The sequence below is a fragment of the Lissotriton vulgaris genome, unplaced genomic scaffold, assembly GCF_964263255.1.
Source record: "Lissotriton vulgaris unplaced genomic scaffold, aLisVul1.2 SCAFFOLD_1650, whole genome shotgun sequence".
NCBI lineage: Eukaryota > Metazoa > Chordata > Amphibia > Caudata > Salamandridae > Lissotriton > Lissotriton vulgaris.
In genome coordinates this window covers 99,734-124,453 of record NW_028243036.1, presented here as the reverse complement: position 1 = coordinate 124,453, position 24,720 = coordinate 99,734, and the positions used below count along the sequence as shown (strand labels likewise).

At 44.6% G+C, this 24,720-nt stretch overlaps 1 protein-coding gene across 1 annotated transcript in view; it reads left to right on the top strand.

Moving 5' to 3' along the window:
- LOC147668734 (voltage-dependent T-type calcium channel subunit alpha-1I-like) overlaps positions 1-24,720 on the top strand; it is a 523,924-nt gene that overhangs the window by 412,160 nt on the left and 87,044 nt on the right. The window contains exons 8-12 of the mRNA XM_086948467.1: positions 1,877-2,062; positions 3,212-3,329; positions 6,419-6,574; positions 21,077-21,167; positions 24,240-24,242. Coding sequence (XP_086804593.1) covers positions 1,877-2,062; positions 3,212-3,329; positions 6,419-6,574; positions 21,077-21,167; positions 24,240-24,242 — 554 coding nt within the window. The remainder of the gene's footprint in view (positions 1-1,876; positions 2,063-3,211; positions 3,330-6,418; positions 6,575-21,076; positions 21,168-24,239; positions 24,243-24,720) is intronic.

Sequence of the window (24,720 nt, the reverse complement as noted above, 5' to 3'; positions counted from 1 at the left end):
AGATTTACCAAAGCATGACTATAATGTTAGATTTACAACTAGTCATAGAGAACATGCATACTGCACTGGATAGCGATTCCAAAGAAATACTGGATTGTAAGCAAAGAAATTGGCGACATTTGGGATGTAAGCAGATATCGGAAAATGTATTCTAAACAGAGAATTGGATAAGATGGAATGTATATCAAAAGAGAAGTAGATAGGAATCTAAACATAGTAATAAAATATAGGCTATCATTTGACATATAACTAGAAAAAAGGCCGGAGTGTAAACAAAGATGCCAGAAATATCAGATTATTACATTGGATGTAAAGACAGACTGTAATGTAAACGTAAACTGAAAGAAAGACTAGAATGTAAAAATAGAATTTGGAGATAATATGAGCCCTATTTATCAAAGATCCGGTCACAAAGCAGCCACTTTATCGCACAGCCCTGCATTGTGACCCTATCCTTTGTTTAATGCGACAGATGTACTAATCCACTGCATGCAAAATGTCTATTTGGTAGGATTCACAAAAATGTATATTAACGAGGCCGAAATCCCTCTGCAAATCCTACTAAATGGATCTAAAAGTACTGATGGAGGCCTGAGAGTGACAGAAAGCCTACATCACTACATCTGAATTTGCATGACACTGTGATGACCGTCCCAGACATTGGCTATACTAGAACAAATTGGCATGATGCGAAGGAGTATCAGGGAAGCACACAGCGAACGGGAAAGGGCCTGATCCATGTGCACCCTTATATAATAAAACAAAAGACAGAATGCTAACATCAAAACCAGATAATATATTGCAAGCTTAGACACTGAAACAAGACTCTAATATAAAGACAATAGGAGGCATTGTATGTATATACAAAAAATACAAGAAAGGATGGAAAGTAATCTTACATTTTAGAAAGAAATTCTGAAGTCAGAAAGACTGGAGTATAAGAACACATATTAGCTAGTGTTGTGTAAACAGATGAACAAACGAACAAACAGATATTTTAATACAGACTGGAATTTCACCTAGGAATAGGAAATAATATGACCTCATTATGAATCAAAGGGAATCCTGGGTACTAAATGCACACCTGGTAAATACTGACTTATGCGGGTTTGGTATGTAACTGGTATGCAAGTATCACATCATTCTGACTTTCGGACCACAGAATGGGAGGACTAATTGTACATGTTTTCCCAAGTTCCAGGTACAAGACTCGAAATGTGATCTATTTCCCTTTACTTTTTGCACCATGCAGTGCCCGGTAGACCGGCAAACACCTTCAAGGACCCTGTGTCCTAATCCAGATTCAGTCAAAAACAGGTGTTTGCACTCAAATTATGATTAGCACCAGTTGATCATGAGAACCTCTATTGTGAACCCAGAAATCATATATATTCTTTGCATTGCCAAAAATTTATAAATAAGAGTCGCATTTAAATAGGCATTTAGTTATATCGTAAAAAACTACTATATGTGAAGGAATAGAAAAAGGTTGGAATGTGTATATCGAAATTAAAGATACTATTTTGTAAAGGTCCAAAAGAATTTAGACTGGAATGTAAACACATTGCCCAAAGATGCTATCTATTATGTCAACATAGAAAAGAGAAGAAACACTGGGATTCAAGTACACAAATACAGCCACTGGACTGTAGCTGAAATAAACAATATTACAGTTCCTGAATATGGCGCTTAAACACGCTACACTGTAAAGATAGAAACAGAAGAAAGATTTCATTGTAAACATACCATTGACTGATAGATTGTGAACACAAAATAACAGAAAGCTAATACATGTTTATTTTTATTTCCCTTGCACTATACTTCCCTGCTCTCCTCACTCCACCCCTTGCACTATCCTCACCTCGGCCCCTCCCAGCGTCTGGGAGATCATTGGTCAGAATGATGGGGGGCTGTCAGTGCTGCGTACCTTCCGCCTGCTGCGGGTGCTGAAGCTGGTGAGGTTCATGCCCGCCTTGAGGCGTCAGCTTGTGGTCCTGATGAAGACAATGGACAACGTGGCCACCTTCTGCATGCTGCTGATGCTTTTCATCTTCATCTTCAGGTGAGGAAAGATAAAGGCAGGAGTGCACCACTGTTGCCAGCCCAGTTCCAATATCCCTGAGTCCTAAGAGGGTCAGTCTCTGTGCCTCACGCAGACCACTAAGTCATTGAGCAATGGAGGAGATGGACATAAGTGATCAGGCACCGCTCTTGATCCAGCCAGCACTGTGGTAACACGCTTGTTGCTCCACTGCAGTCCCCCAAAGCCCACCCAGTGCCAGAGCTGAGAGGAGTTGTGGGCTCATGTCTATGTTCTATAGGAGTCAGACTATGTAGACCCATCCCTAGTGTTAACATGTTTCATGGCTCTACCATCCCTTGCAGATATTTAGCCCTAGAGGTGGAAGTCTTTTAGTGCATCTTTTTATCTACTGAGCTGTCCAACCCTAGATGTGTTATGATCTGTATTTCATTGCCAGTGTCCTGACACCCCCAGCCCTGGAGAGGAAGGCTTTGTATGTATGTTCCTATATCCTAGGGCCCCTAGCCACGAAGAATCCGGTTGTCTGCCAGATTGCTTGCATACATCCTGCCCTAGTGGTAAGAGGTTGAGTATGTTTATGTGAAACCCCAGAAGTATACAGCCACAGAAGCCGGGCTCTGTGCTCTCTGCCAATCCTGAGGCATCGAGTCCTGTAGATGACAGGCCCTACACCCTGTGCCAGTCCCTACACCCTGTGCCAGCTATTGCTGTGCCAAATGCCTAGTACCTTGAGAAAATCCAGGCCTACAGGTGATAGGATCTCACTCTAGTGTTAGATCCAGTACCCCAAACGGTTTTAGAGGTGACACAGTGTTCCTTCATATTAACCTCATGAATCACACTGCCATAGAAATGCAGGCTGTAGAGGTGAATGTTTCTGTATCAATGTCGCACTCCCTGAACACATGGAACCATAGACGCAAATGGCTTTGTGTCCCACCGCCAGTCACTTAAGACATCCAGTACTGAAGATAAATGCAAAGCACCCATCCTCAAAGTACATGGTACCCTAGAGATGGAGGGCTCTGTGTCCCTGTGCCTGTCTCCGTAGTCACCAGTGCTAGAAGAGAAAGGCTCCCTATTCCTCTGCCATCGCCCTCAATTATGGTTGTATTAAAAGAAGTGTCCTCACCTCTTACTGATGTCTTTTCCTTGGACTCCTTGCAGCATCCTGGGCATGCACATCTTCGGATGCAAGTTCAGCCTCAAGACCGAATCGGGTGATACCGTCCCTGACCGCAAGAACTTCGATTCTCTCCTCTGGGCCATTGTCACTGTGTTCCAGGTATGTCCAGGAGGAACAAGTTGGGCACAGAGTAGGGTGTCTGACTTTGTTTAGCATGCCTGGGAATGATTCAGCAAGGCACACAGTTAGGTCAGTAACTATATCTACATGGGACATGTTTGGGAGAGACAGCTAGAGTACGCAGAACAGGGTGTATTATTTTGCCCTTATGACAAATGACAGGAAAAAACAGGCCAGACACATGCTGTGGTGGACCATGTCTGCAGAGAACAGGCCAAGCATACTAGAGTGTTTCAATATATCTGTCTGGAGGATGTAATGGAGCGACCATCTGGGCACTCATACCAGCGTGACGCACTCTATGACGTTGATGTAATTTCTTACCATAAATGTGCAAGGTGGTTAACCTGTGTATGGTAGTAATGTCTGGTAGCTCTGAATTGTGGCTCTGCACAGAGTAGCTATGTCTGTTTGCTGTTTGTTTTTAGTCTATATGGTTGCTAAGCATAGTAGCTTATGTGTATGGATTTGTGTGATTGCCTTGGAATGGTAGTACTATGTGGTAACATTGTGTTATGGCTCTGAGTGTTAGCTCACTGTTTTGGCTCTGTGTCTATGTGTTAGTTCAGTGTGGTAGCAATATTAGATTAGTCTGTGTGGTGACCTGTGTTGCAGTTCTGTGTTTTGACTCCGTGTTTTAACTCTGTTTTATAAAAATGCCAGGTAGGTATTTGTGGTCGTTTTATGGAGTTGCCTTGTGTTGTTCCTCTGTCTATTATCTCTCTTTTACAACAGATGGTGATGATGACTCTCTGTGTTAGTTCTGTGTGTTTATTTGTGTTTTGGCTCTGTGTATTGGATTTGTGTGTTAGCTTAGTGTGTTAGTGTTGTTTGGTAGCTCAGTACGGCAGAGCAATCAGTTAATTAGTGCAGTAAGTGTTGGAGTTCATTTTGGTATCTCAGGGTGGTAGTTCTTTATTGTAGCTTAGCACTGCAGAACTGTGTGGAGACTCACTGAGGGTGCCTAGATCTATAGCTCAGTGTAGTGGCTCTGCGTGTTAATTGAACATGCTACGTTAACCTGGTATTGTGGTGTGGTAACTTCCCATCAAAGCTTAGCCCAACAGTTCAGCGTGATAACTCATTATGATAGCCAAGCCTGGTAGCTGAGTGTGAGACGTAACATGTTCGTTTGGGATTATTGCTCATTGTGGTAGCTTCATAAGTAATAATTGGTTCTGTCGGGTAGGAACATTTCTTTAAAGTTCAAAACATTTATGTAATATCAGTGAATCTTTGAAAGAAGTTGGAACGCATATACAGTAACAATTTTTAGGCGGTATCAAATACTTTTCACTTTTCTTTTTCATCAAACACTGCAAAAATTCTAAGTACAGGCTGTCTAGTAATTCATAAAATGGAACAAAGCAAGTGACATGAATTTACAGTGAATAAAGTGCTAAAGTGACAGAAGGTGACTGAGTGTATTATACATAGAAGTGAAAAAACAATATGTTAATAATACACAAAAAAATTTTTATAGGGAAAAGGAATTTTTAAGTCCGAACAATATATGCTTTAACCACATGGCTGCTGGCAGTTTTCCCGTCCTGTGCTGAAAAATTCAGGATGTCAGTTATTCATGACGAGCTCAGCTCGTCATCAGCACACGACACCCGTGGGTGATGACGAGCTGAGCTCGTCATCAGCATCGAAAGGGTTAAGTATCTTAGGTCCAAGCAACGATTGCTTAATAACTCAAGGACAGCGAGACCTAAGAGTGTATGGACAAGTGTATCCATCGATGTTTCGACCCTAACAAATGCACAATTAAGGGAAGGTCATGGCATGTCTTCTTCAGGACAAAGGGACAGGAGATGCGACAGCCATTCCATATGTATTTATGGATTCTATTATAGATGTCAACTGATGATTACGTGACCACTCAATTCATGAAGTGGGCATGAATTTCCTGACAATGGACCCTGGAAAGGATATTCCCAACTTTTGAGTCTCCGGTGAAAGCGCTGTTGTTGTAAATCACCTTAATATGTGGATGTCACCCAAGAAAAAATGTCTGGGTACTTTCGTAGATGGTAAGATCATTCAAAGACCTTTATCTGAATGGGATGCATCAAATCAAATGGGAGGCATCTCTTTAGCCACGGACTAATCATGGTAATGATCAGATTCTTTCAGTGCGAGCCGCAAGATAGCTATTCACTCGTAGCAGTCCTACCAGTCCAGTCAATTAACCATAATTGAATGATAACGTAACCATCAGTTGACACCTATAACATAATCCATAAGTACATATGGAATTGGCGGTCGCATCTCCTGTTCCTTTGTCCTAAAGAAGACCTGCCATGACATTCCTTTAATTGCGCATTTGTTAGGGTCGAAATGATGATGGATACACTTGTCCATACACTCTTAGATCTCGCTGTCCTTGAATTATTAAGCAATCGTTGCTTGGACTAGAGATACTTAAAGCATATATTGTTTGGACTTAAAAAATCCTTTTCCCTGTAAAACTTTTTTAGTGTATTATTAACATATCGTTTTTTCATTCTATGTATAATACACTCAGTCATCTTCTGACACTTGGGCACTTTATTCACTGTAAATTCATGTTACTTGTGTCGTTCCATTTTGTGAATTACTAGACAGCCTGTACTTTGAATTTTTGCAGTGTCTGATGAAAAAGAAAAGTAAAACATTTTTGATACCGCCTACAAATTGTTACTGTTTATGTGTTCCAACTTCTATAAAAGATTTATTGATATTAAATTAATGTTTTGAATTGTAAATAAATGTTCTTACACAACAGAACCAATTGTTACTTATGATATATATGCCTAGGTTCTGAAGGATACTGGGTTACCCCATTGCTTTCAACATTGTGGTAGCTTGGCATGGAGCTTGTTGTTGTAGCTTGGTGGTAACTTCATGTGGTAGTTTAATAGAGTAGTTCAGTATTGTTTCTCTGATACAGATACAGATACATTACTGTTATTGTCCATGAGATTAAATCAATGGAGGATAGACCTGGGAAAGAGCTAGGCCTGAAATGGTTTGTCATATTTCAATATCATGTCCGAATATCCTTTTCCTTTCTTCCACCACAGATTCTGACTCAAGAAGACTGGAACGTTGTCTTGTACAACGGCATGGCCAGCACCTCCCCATGGGCTGCCCTCTACTTTGTCGCCCTTATGACCTTTGGCAACTACGTACTTTTCAACCTGCTAGTGGCCATCTTAGTCGAGGGATTCCAGGCAGAGGTGAGGATCTGTCTTTTTAAATTTGAGGTTAGGCAATCATGAACAAAGCAAAAAGGGGTCATTAGTGATACAGAAGAACACTTTGTTGAGATATATTTAATTTCTAATGACCATTTATAATAATAAAAGTTTAATTTTGGGATCAACATTATCTTTAATAAAGTTCTAATTGCAGCATGAACATCACATTTGACAAACGTTTTTATCCCACTCTTTCATGACTGTTACAACAGTACTTTTTCAATGGCAGACTCGCATTTATGACAGTGGTTAGCAGTTTTAATGCCTTTTTAATTTAGGTTTGTGAATATTAACGGCTGTTTTTTCATGTCAGCTGGATTTTAATGATGTGTCAGACTTTATCTACGTGTGAAACAAATTATTTCATTTCAATGTGGTGTAAATCTAGCAACAGGTTGCATATCACTTTCCGGGCCATTTTTGTTTAGTTTCAGCATTGGTTTCAAAATGTTGAATATTGATTGCTCTACTTATGCATAATGTAACTTTACATGGTTTTCTTCAATTTTAACATAATCATTATTGAAGATCTTATTTTAATTTTAGTGTTCATTTTAGTGAATATTTTATTTTAGTTTCAGCGTTATTGTGTTAAAACATTTTAATTTGAGTTTTGTACAACATAAGAATGCATTGATGTGATAACTATTTAAACCAATTTGCTTTTAATGAAGGTTTCCTTTAGAGTTTGTACTTACTTTTAAGGAGGTTTCTTGCGTTGTAAACATCACTTTCATGGACAATTATGTTTTAATTTTAACATCACTTTGAAGAAAGGTTTAATCTTACTTCTAATAGAACTTCACTTTAGATAAAACTTCTGTATTGTTGGATGCCTTATTTTAATGAAGCATTAATTTTATTTAGGTTTTATTTTAGTTGTAATATAGATGTTAATGGAGTTAATTTTGTATTGCATTACTTTTAATAATGGCAATATTACAGTAGATATTTGTTAAAGATACATTTAATGGGCTTTTTAAGATTTTAATGAAAGTAAAAAGTGCCATATGGATACCTACAATCAACATTAGGTACCACGTATAACATTTTAGCTTTTAATATCCCTATTAATATTAGGAAAAAAGTCAAAACATGTAGAACAGAAAGAACAATAGCAAGAGGAGAGATGAAAAGGAAGGGCAGAATAACAGACCTTTATGACAATACTGAATTTTTCAACTCCATCACAACACAATTTACCAAAAGTACCACATTTACTCTCATGACAAAGGTTTGTAAAACTAAAATGTGCTAACACCAGTTTTGGTGCCTGCAATAAAGTGGTGATTGTAAACCTGATTGGATAGTGTGAATGGTACTGTTGGTAAATGTAAACACACACACACGCATACACATATATATATAAAACAGTGGCACACCCACATATATCAAACAGTGAAAGTCCTATTGTGTAGTTATAGTTAGGTCATTGTTTCCTCTGAAAGAGCAATTTATGTTTAGTAATAACTTTTGTGATGTTTGAGAAATCTAAACAAAATGTTCCCAAAAATGTTTTTTTTCCAAACAAAATGGGGCAGATGTCCCAAAATGCTGATTTCCCATAGGAAATGTTTGTCTCAGATACAGAAAAAACAGCTGAACAAACTTACACCAAAGTTTGTAAAAAGTTAGACCTTTACTGAGAACGCCTTCTTTATGCAATTTGGTTTAAATCTATTCAGCCGTTTGTGAGAAATTTGCATTTAAAGAGGTGCTTAGGATGGTCATGAAAGGGTTAAAAAGTAGGTATATATGACCTGTTGTTAGCCAGATATGCTCCGATTGTCCACTTTAAAGGAGACTTGTCAATCCTGATTAGTTGTCCAAAACATGAGCAATATTTAATGACAGCTATTACAGGACTCAGGGACATGATCCTTGTGTCTTCAAAATGAATGAAAAAGTATATAGGAGGGTAGGGTAAGCACACCCTGACCTTCATGGGCATGTGTGGGGGGGTCCCAAAAGCACCTCCTTTAAGGGGTTATCAACAACATGGTGTGACAGCCATTAAACAACCTGGGAGTCATGGTGCTCTGTCAGATGCATTTTCGAGAATGCAAGGGTTTGAAGGTCACAAAAATCAGCACTAATAAAGGGTGAACAACGATTTTAGTTACAATATAAATCATTTGTTGGTGGTGTTATACTTATTGTATGAATTCAAGGGAGGTCCCAGTGGATTTTACCATGTGAAAAATGCTGACCCCCTGTTGCGATGTGATGAACTATGTTTAAGGAAATAGGATTTCTCTCATGATTTTCTCAGAGAGTTTATGGAAGCTGCTCCAGAAGCCATGTGAGAAATAAGTATTACATTCAGAGTTAAAAAAAATATGTACTTCCAACAGAAGCAGCGTTCTGTCAGTTGATTCCCCAGTGTTCTACTGCAGCTTACCACAGTCTTCTAATGAATAAATAAAGCCCTAACATCCTGTATGCATGACAAACATGTAATTGTAATTGTATTTATGTAGCGCTTACTACCCCTGATGAGACGTCAAAGCACTTTTTAGCGAGTAGCACGCTACTCTGGAAACCAAAAAAGATTAGTGGTAAATTAGTATAGATAATGTGAAATAATTTGGGTGGCGGACATGTGAGTCTGTTAGTTGGATTGAAAGGATAATGGAGGGATAAAGATGGAAGAGTCTAGATAGGGTTTATTGTGAGATCATGGTAATAGTAGTAGGTTTGGGATGAATAAGGAGAGATGGAGGAGGGAAGAGTCTCTAGAAATGGATTAGGGAGGTGCTAGTAGTAAAATGAGATTTTAGATGATTCTAAGGAGGGCTACATGAAAGAAGAATTTAGAAAGGGTTGTTTTGGGGGCTTAGTGGTAAAAATGAGGTTTGGGGTGATGCAAGGAGGAATGGAGGAGGTAAGAGTCTAGAAATGATTATTTTGGAAATCATAGTAGTTGGTTTGGGATGAGTCCAAGAGTCCAAGAGTAGAGGTAGAGGATATACTGAGAGAGGTATAGGGTGAGACATAGGGCAGTGCATTGGAGAGATGCAAATGTGTTTGTTAACAGTAGGTGTAAAGTAATAAATATATAGATACATAAGTACATGAAAGGTATACATGTATAAGGAGGGTAATATATCAAGATTTAAATGGCCTTCTTAGCATGGTAGTCTTCTCCTCACACCTCACTATAGGGATTCACTAGCCAGGATCCCCCACCGGACCTCGCTCCCTCGAGCGATATCCTCTTCCTCATAGGCACACTGGTCTTGGTTACCAGACAGTCATTGGCGCTCCCAAGCTCCAGAGGCAGTTGGTCTTGGATTTTCCCTGGGTGATGTTTCTTCTGCCAGCTGCGACACTGGCAGGACTTAAACCCCCCCCCCCCAATCCCCCCCCCAGTCCTGGTCATAGACAGAAGTCTTGCAGAGCTTCCCTTCACACAGCCTGAAGTGCTGCTTCGTAGTTGACAATTTTGGAGGCCATGAGCTCTTCTTCTTTTAGTCCATTTCCAGACACCAAATGGGATTTAGGGTCTGAGTCTTTAAAGTTTGTGTTGAGGTTTTGCTTCCTGTTTGAAGTGCCTTCTCTACTGCCTTGCCCTTCCTCCAGAAAGCAGCCTGTCCCCGCAGGAGCCACTCCAATCTGATAGCCACACTCACAGGCTATGGGAGTGACTAGAAGTTCAAACCTGGATGTCAGACACAGCGATATGTATCAAAAGGTACCCCAGGGCCTCAGCCCTAACCTTTATGATTCTCTTGTCAGCCCCATTTTCCTGAGATGTTCCCAGGCCCCTTCTCAGTGACCTCTCCCAGAATCACAGAGCACCCTTCGAAGTGTACTGAGGAGCCTGGCTCTTCTTCCCCCAGTGTGTCCTACTAGCTCACATGAATGTAGCAATCCACAAATTTGTCTGGAGGGATTCCTCTACCTTCTCATGCTCTTCTAGTTAGCCCTGGGTCTCCCAAAAAGGAACCCACAATATTTTATATATTGTACCATTCACAGGCACACAGACACACAGCACATACAAACAACTCACACACGCTGCACAGCGCTACACACTAACCTAATATAGGCCAAGGGTGAGTTAAGCACACAGCAGCAGAACTTTACTAGTGTGAATCGGGAGACCTCACTCCAGTGACACAGATAAAAAGGCCTGTTTAGTACAGCTCATACTGCTTAACTCCTGGCAAAAGCAGTAGCCTTTCACCACTATGAGGGTTACACTTTGAGCACTCCTCCAGGTCCAACAAGACCGCAATCAGTGAAACATTTATCTCATGGTGCGCACACATGAGCAGTGATCACCCATGAAGAAAAATTAGAACCAGGGATTCAGACATCTTTGCAGCTGAGGCACTCTGGGGACAGGCACGCCATGCGAGAAACTTTTCTGTCCCAACAAGGCAAATTTGGTTCCCCCTGAGGGGTTGCAATCATGCCCTCATTGAGTATGCGATCATGCACCCCAAGGAAAAACAAACATCACCAAAAAGTAAATGTGCTTCCAAGCATGTATGTTAAAAGGGCCAACCCCCAAAGAATATTGTGCATTTTTATCTTCAGTGTTATGTACGCAAATGAGCGGAAACTCAACTCAAAAGTATTGGCGCACTGTACATGACCAACAGTTATATTACACAAGGTCACCTACATTTATAATAAGGCATGAGTAAAGCTCTCCAATGGGGTGCAATCGCTCCTCCCAGAGGAAAACAAACAGCTCCAATACAATAGTATACTCCCAAGATGCAATAGTAAAGAAACAGGGGGAGAAGGAGGATAAACAAAACTAGGCCGGCCTCCAAATAAATGTAGCAAAAGATCAGGAACCCAGAGTGATGGATTCAGAGACCTAGTTTGTATGTTATGGTCACTGCATGAGTTATGTCAGTGTATACCAGAAGAAGAAAGACATTTTTTTCTTTCTAGAGTCCCCTCACTCACCGGGGTTTCCCCACGGTGACATGCTTCATCATTGGAGTCATCCCAGTTCTCTACGAAAAGGGGCGTGCTGCGACTAGCGAACTACGCAGGAGCACTTTTTTTGTGAAAAGACTATGTGTGGTGCAAAGTGATGAGGTGGTGGAGTGAGTGTAAGTGAATTAAAAATACCGTGCTAGTGGGCCTCAACACATTTATTCTGCTCCTAGTTTGGTATAATAAAATGGGGGTGACACTGCTATTTGACCTTAAGTAGGGTCAAATCAGTATTTCTGGTCAACATGTTTCAAGGTCCCCAGGCTTTTCGTCAGGACCATACAGGGTCCAGCCCTGTATATACCACTCCTATATCCTATAAATAACTCTGGGTTCCTGATCTTTTTTTATACTCCCAAGATGGTCAGCCCATATGTTGGAAGGGCTGACCCCCACACAATATTGCAAATTGCAATTGTCCCCAGCGGGTGCAATCACACCCTCCATGCGTACACGAATGTGCCCCTCAGGTAGGGTGACCAGATTCTCAAAACCAAAAACGGGGACAGGTCATAGACATAGGAGTAGGACTACGGTTTGCAGTAACCATCGACATAAAAGTAGGACTATTTGACAGCTGTCATAGACATAGAAAAGGGATTTCGATGACAGCTCCCTCCACAGACCAAGAAGAAGCATTACAGACAACAAATCAGTGGTCTTTTATTGGCACCCCTCTCCTTTACGCAGCAGCATTAGTACTTTTTAGGTCTTGCCTGGAATTAGCATCCAAAGGATGCGTCCAGGCTGGAGACTTATAGCTGCCTGTCTCGGGGGAATGAAGGACAAGAGGGTGTTACGAGCTTGAAAGCCGGATTTGGGTGAACGAACGCGCACGTCGGCTCCGTCAACATTCTGAGCAACATGCGTGCGCACACAGCCAGCCACCACACAGACTGAAACACACGCGCGCTGGTTACTTTCACTTTCCATCCCCCCACCAGTCATCGGCTCTTTTTACACATGCATGCATACATACATTCACACACACAGACACACGCGCACACGCAGGCACACACGCGCACAAACACAGACACAGACACAGACACACTCGCGCACACACACACGCGCGCGCACACACATCCCCCCCCTCACACCCCACTCACCGAGTTCTTTTCGTGTGTCCCTCTCTCCCTCGGCAGGCAGCGGGTCATCCTCAGCAGCAGGCGGGGCTCTCCACGAGCACGGGAGCCCCGCTAGCTGACACGCAAATCTTCCGGCTGACGGGCACAGGAGCGCTTCAGCACAGGAGCGAGGGGTAGGCTCCCGTCTGCTTCCTGTCTTTTTGCGGCCCCGCCCTCGTCCCAACACAGGTTGCCTGGCTTCCTGTTCAAGCCAGGCTGCGGCGGTGAATTTATATTGGTCTCGGCAGCTGGATTAGAGGATTTTTATATGATAATAGTTCACTATAAACGAAAAGGATTTTTATATGATAATAGTTCAATATAAACGCTCACTTCGTGTTGCAATAATTGTTTCAAATGCATCAATAAAGTGATGATAGGCAGAACGTGGGGGAAATAACAGTCACGCAGAGCTTCGTTGTGATTGGTGGAAGTTCATAAGGGCGCCGTTGGTTGGTGAATTAAATTGATAGCGGAAGTTGTCGTTTTTTTATAGTGGTCACTTCCTGTTTACGTTTTGGCCCGTTCTTGTCGTTAGGTACCGATCTAGTGCTTCTATTGTGGGCATCTATCGGGCTGAGGAGCAGAAGTAGTTCTCCAACACCAGTCATTGTCTGCGACAAATGTGAGTGTGAGGACGGGTTAGGACGAAAGTCTTGACGCCATGGCGAAGTATTTCTTCAGCTATGGGGGTGGGAGTATTGTACCGGAGCTGGGATTGTCGCAGCATGATAATTATTATTTCTTATGGTGTGATTTGGAGAAAAAAAACACCCACACAATAATATTTTCTATGGCGTAGTTTGCTGTACAGCAATACGACAAAAGCTAGAACAGAACCGCCGCTAATTTATTTTTTCCACCCGGCATATGTAAAACGAACTCCAAGCATAGCTAGTTTATCAGCACTTCCAGTCTAATTGATTTGATGGCTCTTGAGGACTTGTGCTTAAAATCTCGGTGAACCACATCCAAACTGCGAGTGTTTGCTCATCATTGTTTCCTAACAAATGTGCTTCATTAATACATTCTGCCCTCTTAGTGTCTATGTCAGGATACTCTGACAGTTTTGGGTAACATTTGCTCCAACAAATGCAAACATATTTTTAGTTTGTATTTCTACGCAGGTTGTTGTTCATGTTTTATCCTGCTTACCCAGCAAATTCAATGCGTACGGTTATCATGCAATTTGGAGGAAGTCCAAGATGCGGTATTAGTTCAGTGGCAAAAGCAGAGATCTGGATTGGCTCTTAGAGCAGAGTATGTGCCGAGCCATATGCAAATCCGGCAGCAAATGTTTTGAAAACAAGTGATAAAGACTTTACAATGGAAACCTTTATTTTTCAACATATTTCAGTGTTTTGATTAAGGATGTACGAATGTATCCCCGAATTGAGTATCATTTATTGAAAAATATATATTTTAATACACCAACACATCCACCACCACCACATCCACCACCACATCCACTACATCCACCACCACCACATCCACCACCCCCACATCCACATCCACCACCACCACATCCACCACCACATCATCCACCACCGCCACCACATCCACCACCGCATCCACCACCTCCACATCCACCACCACATCCACATCCACCACCACCACATCCACCACCACCACATCCACATCCACCACCACCACATCCACATCCACCACTACCAGCTCCACCACCACCGCACCCAGCACCACCACATCCACAACCACCACATCCACCACCACCACATCCACCACCACATCCACCACATCCACCACCACTTCCACCACCACCACCACCACCACATCCACCACCACATCCACCACCACCTTATCCACCACCACCTCATCCACCACCTCATCCACCACCACATCCACCACCACATCCACCACAACCACATTCACCACCACCACATCCACCACAACCACATCCACCACCACCACCACATCCACCACCACCACATCCACCACCACCACATCCACCACCACGTCATCCACCACCACCACATCCACCACCACCACATCCACCACCACATCCACCACCACATCATCCACAGCCACCACCACATCCACCACCACATCCACCACATCCACCACCACCACATCCACCACCACATCCACATCCACCACATCCACCACATCCACCACCACCACATCCACCACCACATCCACCACCACCTCAACCACCGCCACCACCACCACATCCACCACCACATCCATCACCACCACATCCACCACCACCTCATCCACCCCCACCACTGCCACCACATCCACCACCACCACATTAACCACATCCACCACCACCACATTAACCACATCCACCACCACATCCACCACCACCACATCCACCACCACCACATCCACCACCACCTCATCCACCACCACCACCACATCCACCACCACCACATTCACCACCACCACAACCACATCCACCACCACCTCATCCACCACCACATCCACCACCACCACATTCACCACCACCACAACCACATCCACCACCACATCCACCACAACCACATTCACCACCACCACATCCACCACAACCACATTCACCACCACCACATCCACCACATCCACCACCACCACCACCACCACATCCACCACCACCACATCCACCACCACGTCATCCACCACCACGTCATCCACCACCACCACATCCACCACCACCACATCCACCACCACATCCACCACCACATCATCCACAGCCACCACCACATCCACCACCACATCCACCACATCCACCACTCCCACATCCACCACCACCACATCCACCACCACATCCACATCCACCACATCCACCACCACCACATCCACCACCACATCCACCACCACCTCAACCACCGCCACCACCACCACATCCACCACCACATCCACCACCACCACATCCACCACCACCTCATCCACCCCCACCACTGCCACCACATCCACCACCACCACATTAACCACATCCACCACCACCACATTAACCACATCCACCACCACATCCACCACCACCACATCCACCACCACCACATCCACCACCACCACATCCACCACCACCTCATCCACCACCACCACCACATCCACCACCACCACATTCACCACCACCACAACCACATCCACCACCACCACCACATCCACCACCACCACATTCACCACCACCACAACCACATCCACCACCACATCCACCACAACCACATTCACCACCACCACATCCACCACATCCACCACAACCACATCCACCACCACCACCACATCCACCACCACCACATCCACCACCACGTCATCCACCACCACGTCATCCACCACCACCACATCCACCACCACCACATCCACCACCACATCATCCACAGCCACCACCACATCCACCACCACATCCACCACATCCACCACCCCCACATCCACCACCACCACATCCACCACCACATCCACATCCACCAAATCCACCACCACCACATCCACCACCACACCCACCACATCCACCACCCCCACATCCACCACCACCACATCCACCACCACATCCACATCCACCTCATCCACCACCACCACATCCACCACCACACCCACCACCACCTCAACCACCGCCACCACCACCACATCCACCACCACATCCACCACCACCACATCCACCACCACCTCATCCACCCCCACCACTGCCACCACATCCACCACCACCACATTAACCACATCCACCACCACCGCATCCACCACCACATCCACCACCACCACATCCACCACCACCACATCCACCACCACCACATCCACCACCACCACATTCACCACCACCACAACCACATCCACCACCACATCCACCACCACCTCATCCACCACCACCACCACATCCACATTCACCACCACCACAACCACATCCACCACCACATCCACCACAACCACATTCACCACCACCACATCCACCACATCCACCACAACCACATCCACCACCACCACCACATCCACCACCACCACATCCACCACCACCACATCCACCACCACGTCATCCACCACCACGTCATCCACCACCACCACATCCACCACCACCACATCCACCACCACATCATCCACAGCCACCACCACATCCACCACATCCACCACATCCACCACCCCCACATCCACCACCACCACATCCACCACCACATCCACATTCACCACATCCACCACATCCACCACCACCACATCCACCACCACCACCTCAACCACCGCCACCACCACCACATCCACCAACACATCCACCACCACCACATCCACCACCACCTCATCCACCCCCACCACTGCCACCACATCCACCACCACCACATTAACCACATCCACCACCACATCCACCACCACATCCACCGCCACCTCATCCACCACCACCACCACATCCACCACCACCACATTCACCACCACCACAACCACATCCACCACCACATCCACCACAACCACATTCACCACCACCACATCCACCACAACCACATCCACCACCACCACCACATCCACCACCACCACATCCACCACCACGTCATCCACCACCACGTCATCCACCACCACCACATCCACCACCACCACATCCACCACCACATCCACCACCACATCATCCACAGCCACCACCACATCCACCACCACATCCACCACCCCCACATCCACCACCACCACATCCACCACCACATCCACATCCACCACATCCACCACCACCACCACATCCACCACCACCTCAACCACCGCCACCACCACCACATCCACCACCACATCCACCACCACCACATCCACCACCACCTCATCCACCCCCACCACATTAACCACATCCACCACCACCACATTAACCACATCCACCATTACATCCACCACCACCACATCCACCACCACCACATCCACCACCACATCCACCACCACCATGTGTGTGTGTGGCTCTGTGTGTGTGGCTCTGTGTGTGTGTGGCTCTCTGTCAGTGTGGGTGCAAGTGCAATAGGTCTCGCATTTGCGAGAGATTAAGCTATTGGCATTGTAAACGACAATGCCATTTATTTATCTGTTTTCAAAACCAACACATAAATACAAAATGTGTCATTTACAATGTCAATAGCTCTAACTTTTGCAAAGGCGAGACCGTTGCATCACTCAGTGCCACCACAGAATCAATCTGTGCAACCATTTAACAACAACTGGTTCAAATATACGCTATCAATGTTTCAAGCTTTATTGCAAATGTCACAAAAAGATGTTAATATTTCACTTCTGTTCTTGGATTTTCGTCACAATAAAATACACTGAACATAATTTCACAAAAGTTCTTTAGAAAAGTTTAAGCTATTGCCATTATAAATTACAATAACTTTTATTTAAGTATTAGTTATTTAAAAAAATTAAACGCCATTGTTATTTGTAATATCAATACATCTAAGTCATGTAAATACAAATCATATTGCATTACAAATGCTATAGGTATCACATTTGCGAAAGTTATAACTATTGGCATTGTAAATGACAAAGCTATTAATTTCGCTATTTTCAAAAACAACACATAAATAAAAACTTTGCCATTTACAATACCAATAGCTCATACTTTCCTAATGCGAGACCTATTGCATTGCAAATGCTTGTTATTATATTTACACTTTTAAGGACTATAGCATATATTTGCCAAAAATCAATAAAACATCACAGGCTAGCAAACACTAGATTTACTAGCTTTATCAATGCTCGTTTCTATGGCTGCGCGTCAGCACCACGTAAAGTATAACTCACTAACGTTGCTTAATTGCTCATGACAGAAAAGCATGGGAGGTAAACTACGGAATGCTAAATTGCCAAAGGGCAGCCATGGACCAATGTAAGAAAAGCACTTCTCTCCAGGTATTACTGCCTTTAGGGTCTTCAGGGTCGCAAAGGCTGGCCGACCACACAGTCCTCCCACACTTGCATGGTCACTGCTGGGATGTCATGTATAATGCACTCTAGCCATTGTTATCATCTCATAGCGCAATAGTGTGAAGACCTGATCAAAAAGCTCGAGCAGCGCTGCTCGCCTCTTCCACAGGCGTTAATACTGCTCCTTTAAGTCCTTTCCAGCTAAACAGTTTGCTGTGATCTGAAAGGTCAGTCAAAAGGTCAAGTCATAGCTTTGATATGGAGAACACATGATTTCTGTTTTGATGTTGGAACTGGTAGAAATTAATGGTTAGAGCTTGAGAAGGACGTTGGAGACGTCATCACCACATGTGTTATCAGACACTCATCTTAACCCGTTTAGCGCGTCGAACATTCCGCCCCAGTGCGGACGTTCGATCGCGCTAACGGGATTCGGACGTCCAACGGTCGTGCGCAGCACCAGCGAGGTAGTGCACGCAACGACCGTTGGACGTTCGCAGCACGGAAAGGGTTAACATTCAGAAATATTTTAAAATTTCTGTTTCGTGTACTTCTAAGTGGGACATCTGGGGGAGCAGCAAACACACAGCCTCAACAGATCACAGAAGTTCAGAAAGTTCATAACCTGGGGTTGCACCTTAATATCACTATTTCATCCTCTAGCAAAGATTCAGTTTTGATGGTATGCTGTTGTATAAATAAGGCTGGCAATGTGACGTAGGTGGCGCTGCGTGTAAAAAGAGAAGGGAAATCCAGAGAGAAAATGTCTCTCTTCAAAGGATTTCCCTTCCTGCTACAGTGCTACAGTGCTCACCTCAGTGACGACACACGCCGTAAACAGTGCAAAGAGAGCATGCGTGCGCATGCTCAACCGAAACAATGAAAAACAAGGACATTTCTGTGTTTAACTCAGACACTGTTTGAAAACAGGGACATTTAAGTCACTTGGAGAAAAGTGTCGGGACACGGGGACCCTTCTCCAAAAATGGGGACCGTCCTGGGAAAACAGGGACGTCTGCCCACCCTACCCTCAGGTGAAAACAAAAATCTCCATAAAATATATTTGTTCCTAGGGTGGTCCATCCACATGGTAGGAAGGCCAAAAATACTGAAATCCCTGATGTCCAGTGGCTTTCTGCTTGTGGATCGCGAAGGCAGTACCGGAAAGGCGAGGCTGTCTTCTTTTTCCAGCACTTCCTCCCTCATCCTGTGCAAAGAAACCCCCACTGTCTGCGGGAGCAGAACACTCACCTTCCTGTTCCTCCACTCTAGTGGGGGTTTGTGATGTCAGCGCGCCGACTTCACAAATGGGTGTGATAAGGGCTGGGGTCTGAAGTGGTAGGGATTCTGCTTCATCAACATTCTGGGGTTCATAAAATAGAAAGCACTGGAGAGTCCGTTTATACCCTGCCCCAGCGTTGGCCGCAACAAAGGAGGTAATGATTCCGAGTTTCCGTTCTAGAATCACTTCACTTAAAAACATAAACCATACATGCAGTTCCACTGAGTGTAATATGCCATTTATTACCACTATTGCATGAGGTACAGGAGGAACATCATGATCCTTACTCAGTGGCGGTAATAAAATAGCATATTACACCCTGCATATCAGCGTACATACTACATATGCCACATTAGTGAGAATACATTTTTCTAAAATTAGATATTATTTAGAGCAACTGTACTAATGAACACACATTCACACATGCATTACGACTGTTCAAAGGTCAAGTTTCAAATTATGTTCACAGCATAATGAAACCCTCATGACAACAACGTTTACTTCAAAGGTTGAATGTTTGAAAGACTTTACACAAGAAAATAACTCTCCTGCAAGTTACAAAGCTTCTTCAATGTGGTTTTACCTTACTGCCTCAATGTAACTCCTTGCAGTCTGTTTTGGGGGTTTTTACTTACTGCCTCAATGTAACTCCTTGCAGTCTGTTTTTGGGGTTTTTACTTACTGCCTCAATGTAACTCCTTGCAGTCTGTTTTTGGGGTTTTTACTTACTGCCTCAATGTAACTGCTTGCAGTCTGTTTTTGGGTTTTTTACTTACTGCCTAAATGTAACCCCTTGCAATCTGTTTTAGGGGTTTTTACCTTACTGCCTAAATTTAACCCCTTGCAATCTGTTTTTTGGTTTTTACCTTACTGCCTAGATGTAACCCCTTGCAATCTGTTTATTAGCTTTTACCTTACTGCCTAAATGTAACCCCTTGCAATCTGCTTTTTGGTTTTTACCTTACCACCTAAGGGTAACGACTTGGAATCTGTTTTGGGGTTTTTACCTTACTGCCTAAATGTAACCCCTTGCAATCTGCTTTTCGGTTTTTACCTTACTGCCTAAGGGTAACCCCTTGCAATCTGTTTTGGGGTTTTTACCTTACTGCCCAAATGTAACCCTTTAAAATCTATTTTTTGGTTAAATATCCTTTTTTCAAAAACATGAAAAAAGCCCATGGCATGAATCATATGCGCAGATGCCTGGAGTGCAAAATATGTATTATTTACATTGTTAAGGATGGAAGGAGCATCATGAACCACAGTGGTAGGATATATTTCCGACTCTCGCTTTTCTGCACAATTCAGGGTGATGCAAACCGGTCCTACTCCGATGAGGAGAGAAGCTCCTCGAACATAGAAGACTGTGAAAAGCTGCGCGAGGCTCAGGCCCTTTCTGGTAAGTGCTCCTCTTGCTTACTACATAGTCCCTCGAAGATTAGAACCCACATTTAAGGTCATGGCGTTCATACTCGGTACAGCAATTTGGTGCTTATGTATTGCCTGATTTATTTAATCTTTTTCTTGGCCTAAGACAGTTTTAGAAATGAGGTGAAGACTTTCTGAAACCGGGACAAATTGCCCTGATTTGCAAAGAGGTTTGTCTTAGTTGTAACACTGGCGATCTTTCCTGGCTTAAAACTACATTACGTCTATTGTTTCTGACTTAAGACAGCTTTTGTGCTAGTTGTTCAAGAAACTGCATTGAAACCCTGGTAGCGGCTTCAGTGGGTGCTTTTCAATGTACTCTTCAACCCCCATGGGCTAGCCCTTGGTTCTGAAACCACTCTATGTGATTGATCATCATGGCCTGGCTCAATGGCAATCGAAGACTGCATTAGAATCTTTGCAAGGCGGCAGATAAGCACTCCTTGCGTTTGTCTGCAACTGTGTAGAATGGATTGGGTTTTTATGGCCAGATGTACTGAAGAACTTTACGATCTCAAACCCTGCAATATTCAAAAACACAGGGTTTGTGACCATAACATCAATTTTTTTAATGTACTAACCTCAGTGTGCGATTCACAAACAGTTTTCTGAATTGCAAAATGTTTTTTTAGATGTGTACCGAATGGAAATTTGGAAGAGCCAGGCCAGCTGGCCGAGACGTCAATAATATCATAGAGGGGGACTGGATAGACAAACTCACGGAACACTAGCCTGAACACAGCAGCCGCCTACCCAACTCCATCACTATCTTCAACAACTGGATCACCACCTTCGCTGACACATTGGCTCCCTTCAAGCCCATCAAATCCACAAGACCCAAACCACAAGCTTGGTGGTACACTGAGGAACTCAGGATTCCGAAGCGCTACTGCAAACAAACAACTGGAGATCAGAAGGCTAACCTGCAAAGACAACGTGGACAGAAACACATTTAAATCCACCTCCTACATGCTACCACTAGCATATTCGGGCCACCAAAAGTTCTGCGCTCGCAGACCACATTGACGCTAGCACCAGCATCAGCAAATAGATATTCACCATCATGAAATATTTCACCTCCCCAGTGACTTCCTCCAGCAGCATCACTCCATCACAGGACATTGACAACCAGTTCTCACAATTCTTCTACAGCAAGATAGCCATCATATGCAACAACTTCAACCCCCAACCGGAGGAGATCTAGGGACCAGAACCATCTCAAGACCCTCTGTTACATGCCTTACACTCGGTGGAACATGGCAGGTGCCCAGTAACATGGCTACACCGAGCGTTGGCGAAAGCCCCCCTGACTGCATTAACCAACTTGCAGTCCATCTGGAAAGACTCACTGGGACAAGCATTCCATGATCCAGAATGTCTTAATGCACTAGAATACCCCAAGAAGACACCTGGGAACTCAAGTTTTAAATATATACAGCTGTGCATCCTGCACAGGACCACCCTGACCCTATCGCGCTTACATTGGATCTACCCACTAGTACTGGATGAATTCCCCTGCTGCGCATCAGACTCAGCAGATGGGTTACACATGTTCCGGATGTGCAGAACACTCGGTAATTACTTGGACAGAGCACTTCTCAGTGATATCCCGGGCAACCGGAAGGGGCCACTTAATACGGCACAACGCTACCTCCTCAGTCTGTTACCATGCCCCAAAACCAAGGAAGTAACTACTAGCTTTTTGAATCTCGCCCTGCTCCTAGCTTGACAGGCCATGGCAATGAAGTGGAAATCACCACTACCTCCATCCTTACCGCTGTGACGGGTGGAAGTAACCAGATGGGCGCAAGCAAGGAGAGCACTGCTCTTTGTGGGTAAGAGAGGCATAACATAATGAAATACCTCCTTACCTCACACAGGAACGTGATCCTACAAGATTTCAGAACCCACCCTGGAGATGATGCCAGACCACCCTAGATGTCCACCACCAGAATCCACACTCTCCCACAATGGCCTAATGGCATATTAAATGCAGAAAATGTTCAAGCAAGAGTTCTTTGTTACTGACTAACAATATTCAACAACGGAAACACATCTCAGCTTTTGTAAGTAAAGTAAGGAGAGTATTATTGTACAAAGGCCTTTCAAATGCAGGATGGCTCTCTACGTTGGATGTTCCCAAGCCTGTTGGCGGGGGAGGGGGGGGGGGGTCTGCTGGTTTGGGCATCCGTCACACCTTTCCCAAACGATCCTTGACCCACACTCTGGAAATAAGGCCACCAACAGCAAGAGGGCATCTCATTAATGCCTCCCATTCAATTCTTGCCCTCTGGATTCGGCTAAATCACCTGATGGCGTGAGATTAGGGGTTTGTTCCTTATGCCTATGCTGCCAGCGTCTTCTTCTCTGCTCGAGTGTCGGGCCGTATGCTTCGCCGTGTGATGCCAGATGAAGGGACGGGCGCGTGAATAGCTGAAGACCTCGCGCTCTAAAGGAAGTTTCTAGAATTCTGTGAAAGAGCCGAGCGCACAAGAGGTCAGACGAGAAGCGCTGTGCGCTACAGGTCTCTGATTAGGACAAAAATAGACTTACCTCAGAGCTGACTGATGAGTGGAAGTAAGGGATGAGTCAGAGCTGGAGAGCAGCTCTCTGTGCGCAACATTATGGAGAATTTACACAGTCTAAAGACCTGTCTGGCTATGAGAAGGGGGCCTGTAGACCCCAGGGGCGCCGCTGACCCTCGCAAGCACGCTGCGTAGAGTGACCCCACCTAATGTGTGCCCCACCTGTCCCTCCTAGGCATGCTGGCATGCTTCATACAGTGCCCTATATTACTATGTGCCCAGCCTGGCACCCACACACATGCTTCATACCGTGACCAGTCCTACCAGGGCACAAGTCGAGGATACATGCTGGTAGATGGTGTTTACCCACTTTTTCACAAGGGGGATGCCGTCTCCCCTGCCAAGAAGTTGGGCCCCACAGAAATACTCTCAACTCGGTGTAAATTTCAGACACCAGGACACATTCAGCAGTGCCCGTGAGACAGTGGTCTCCTCTCATTCCGAGCAGCAACGTGCAGGCGGTGAGGGGGCTTTCATGTTGTCTATTCCAGCTGGGCCCATAACAAAGGCCGAAGTTAGCTGCCATCAGACCTCCTTTTGATTGAGTATCCTGGCTGGGAGTTACCGGGAACCTCACACCTACCTGCAAATGCAATGGAGGGGAAACAAAAGCACACATCTTATTACTTCACAAGTACTTAACCCCTTCTATGCTGATGACGGCCCCCGGCCGTCTTGCAACGCGGTGGGCGTGTGCTGATGATGGCTGGGGGCCGTCATGAACCCGCCCACTCCGAAAAACGCCGCACAGGCGCAGAATCGCGGCCGCGCCCTAGGGGTTAAGAGATGAATGCTTCTGACATTGTTCAGGCCCTGTATGTAAATCATATGCATGCACTGTAAGAATGTTAGACATGTTGGTCTGTCCCAGTATTTAAACAAAAATACAACTAAAATACTCATATTTTAATTTATTTATTTTATAGCCCTACTTATCTC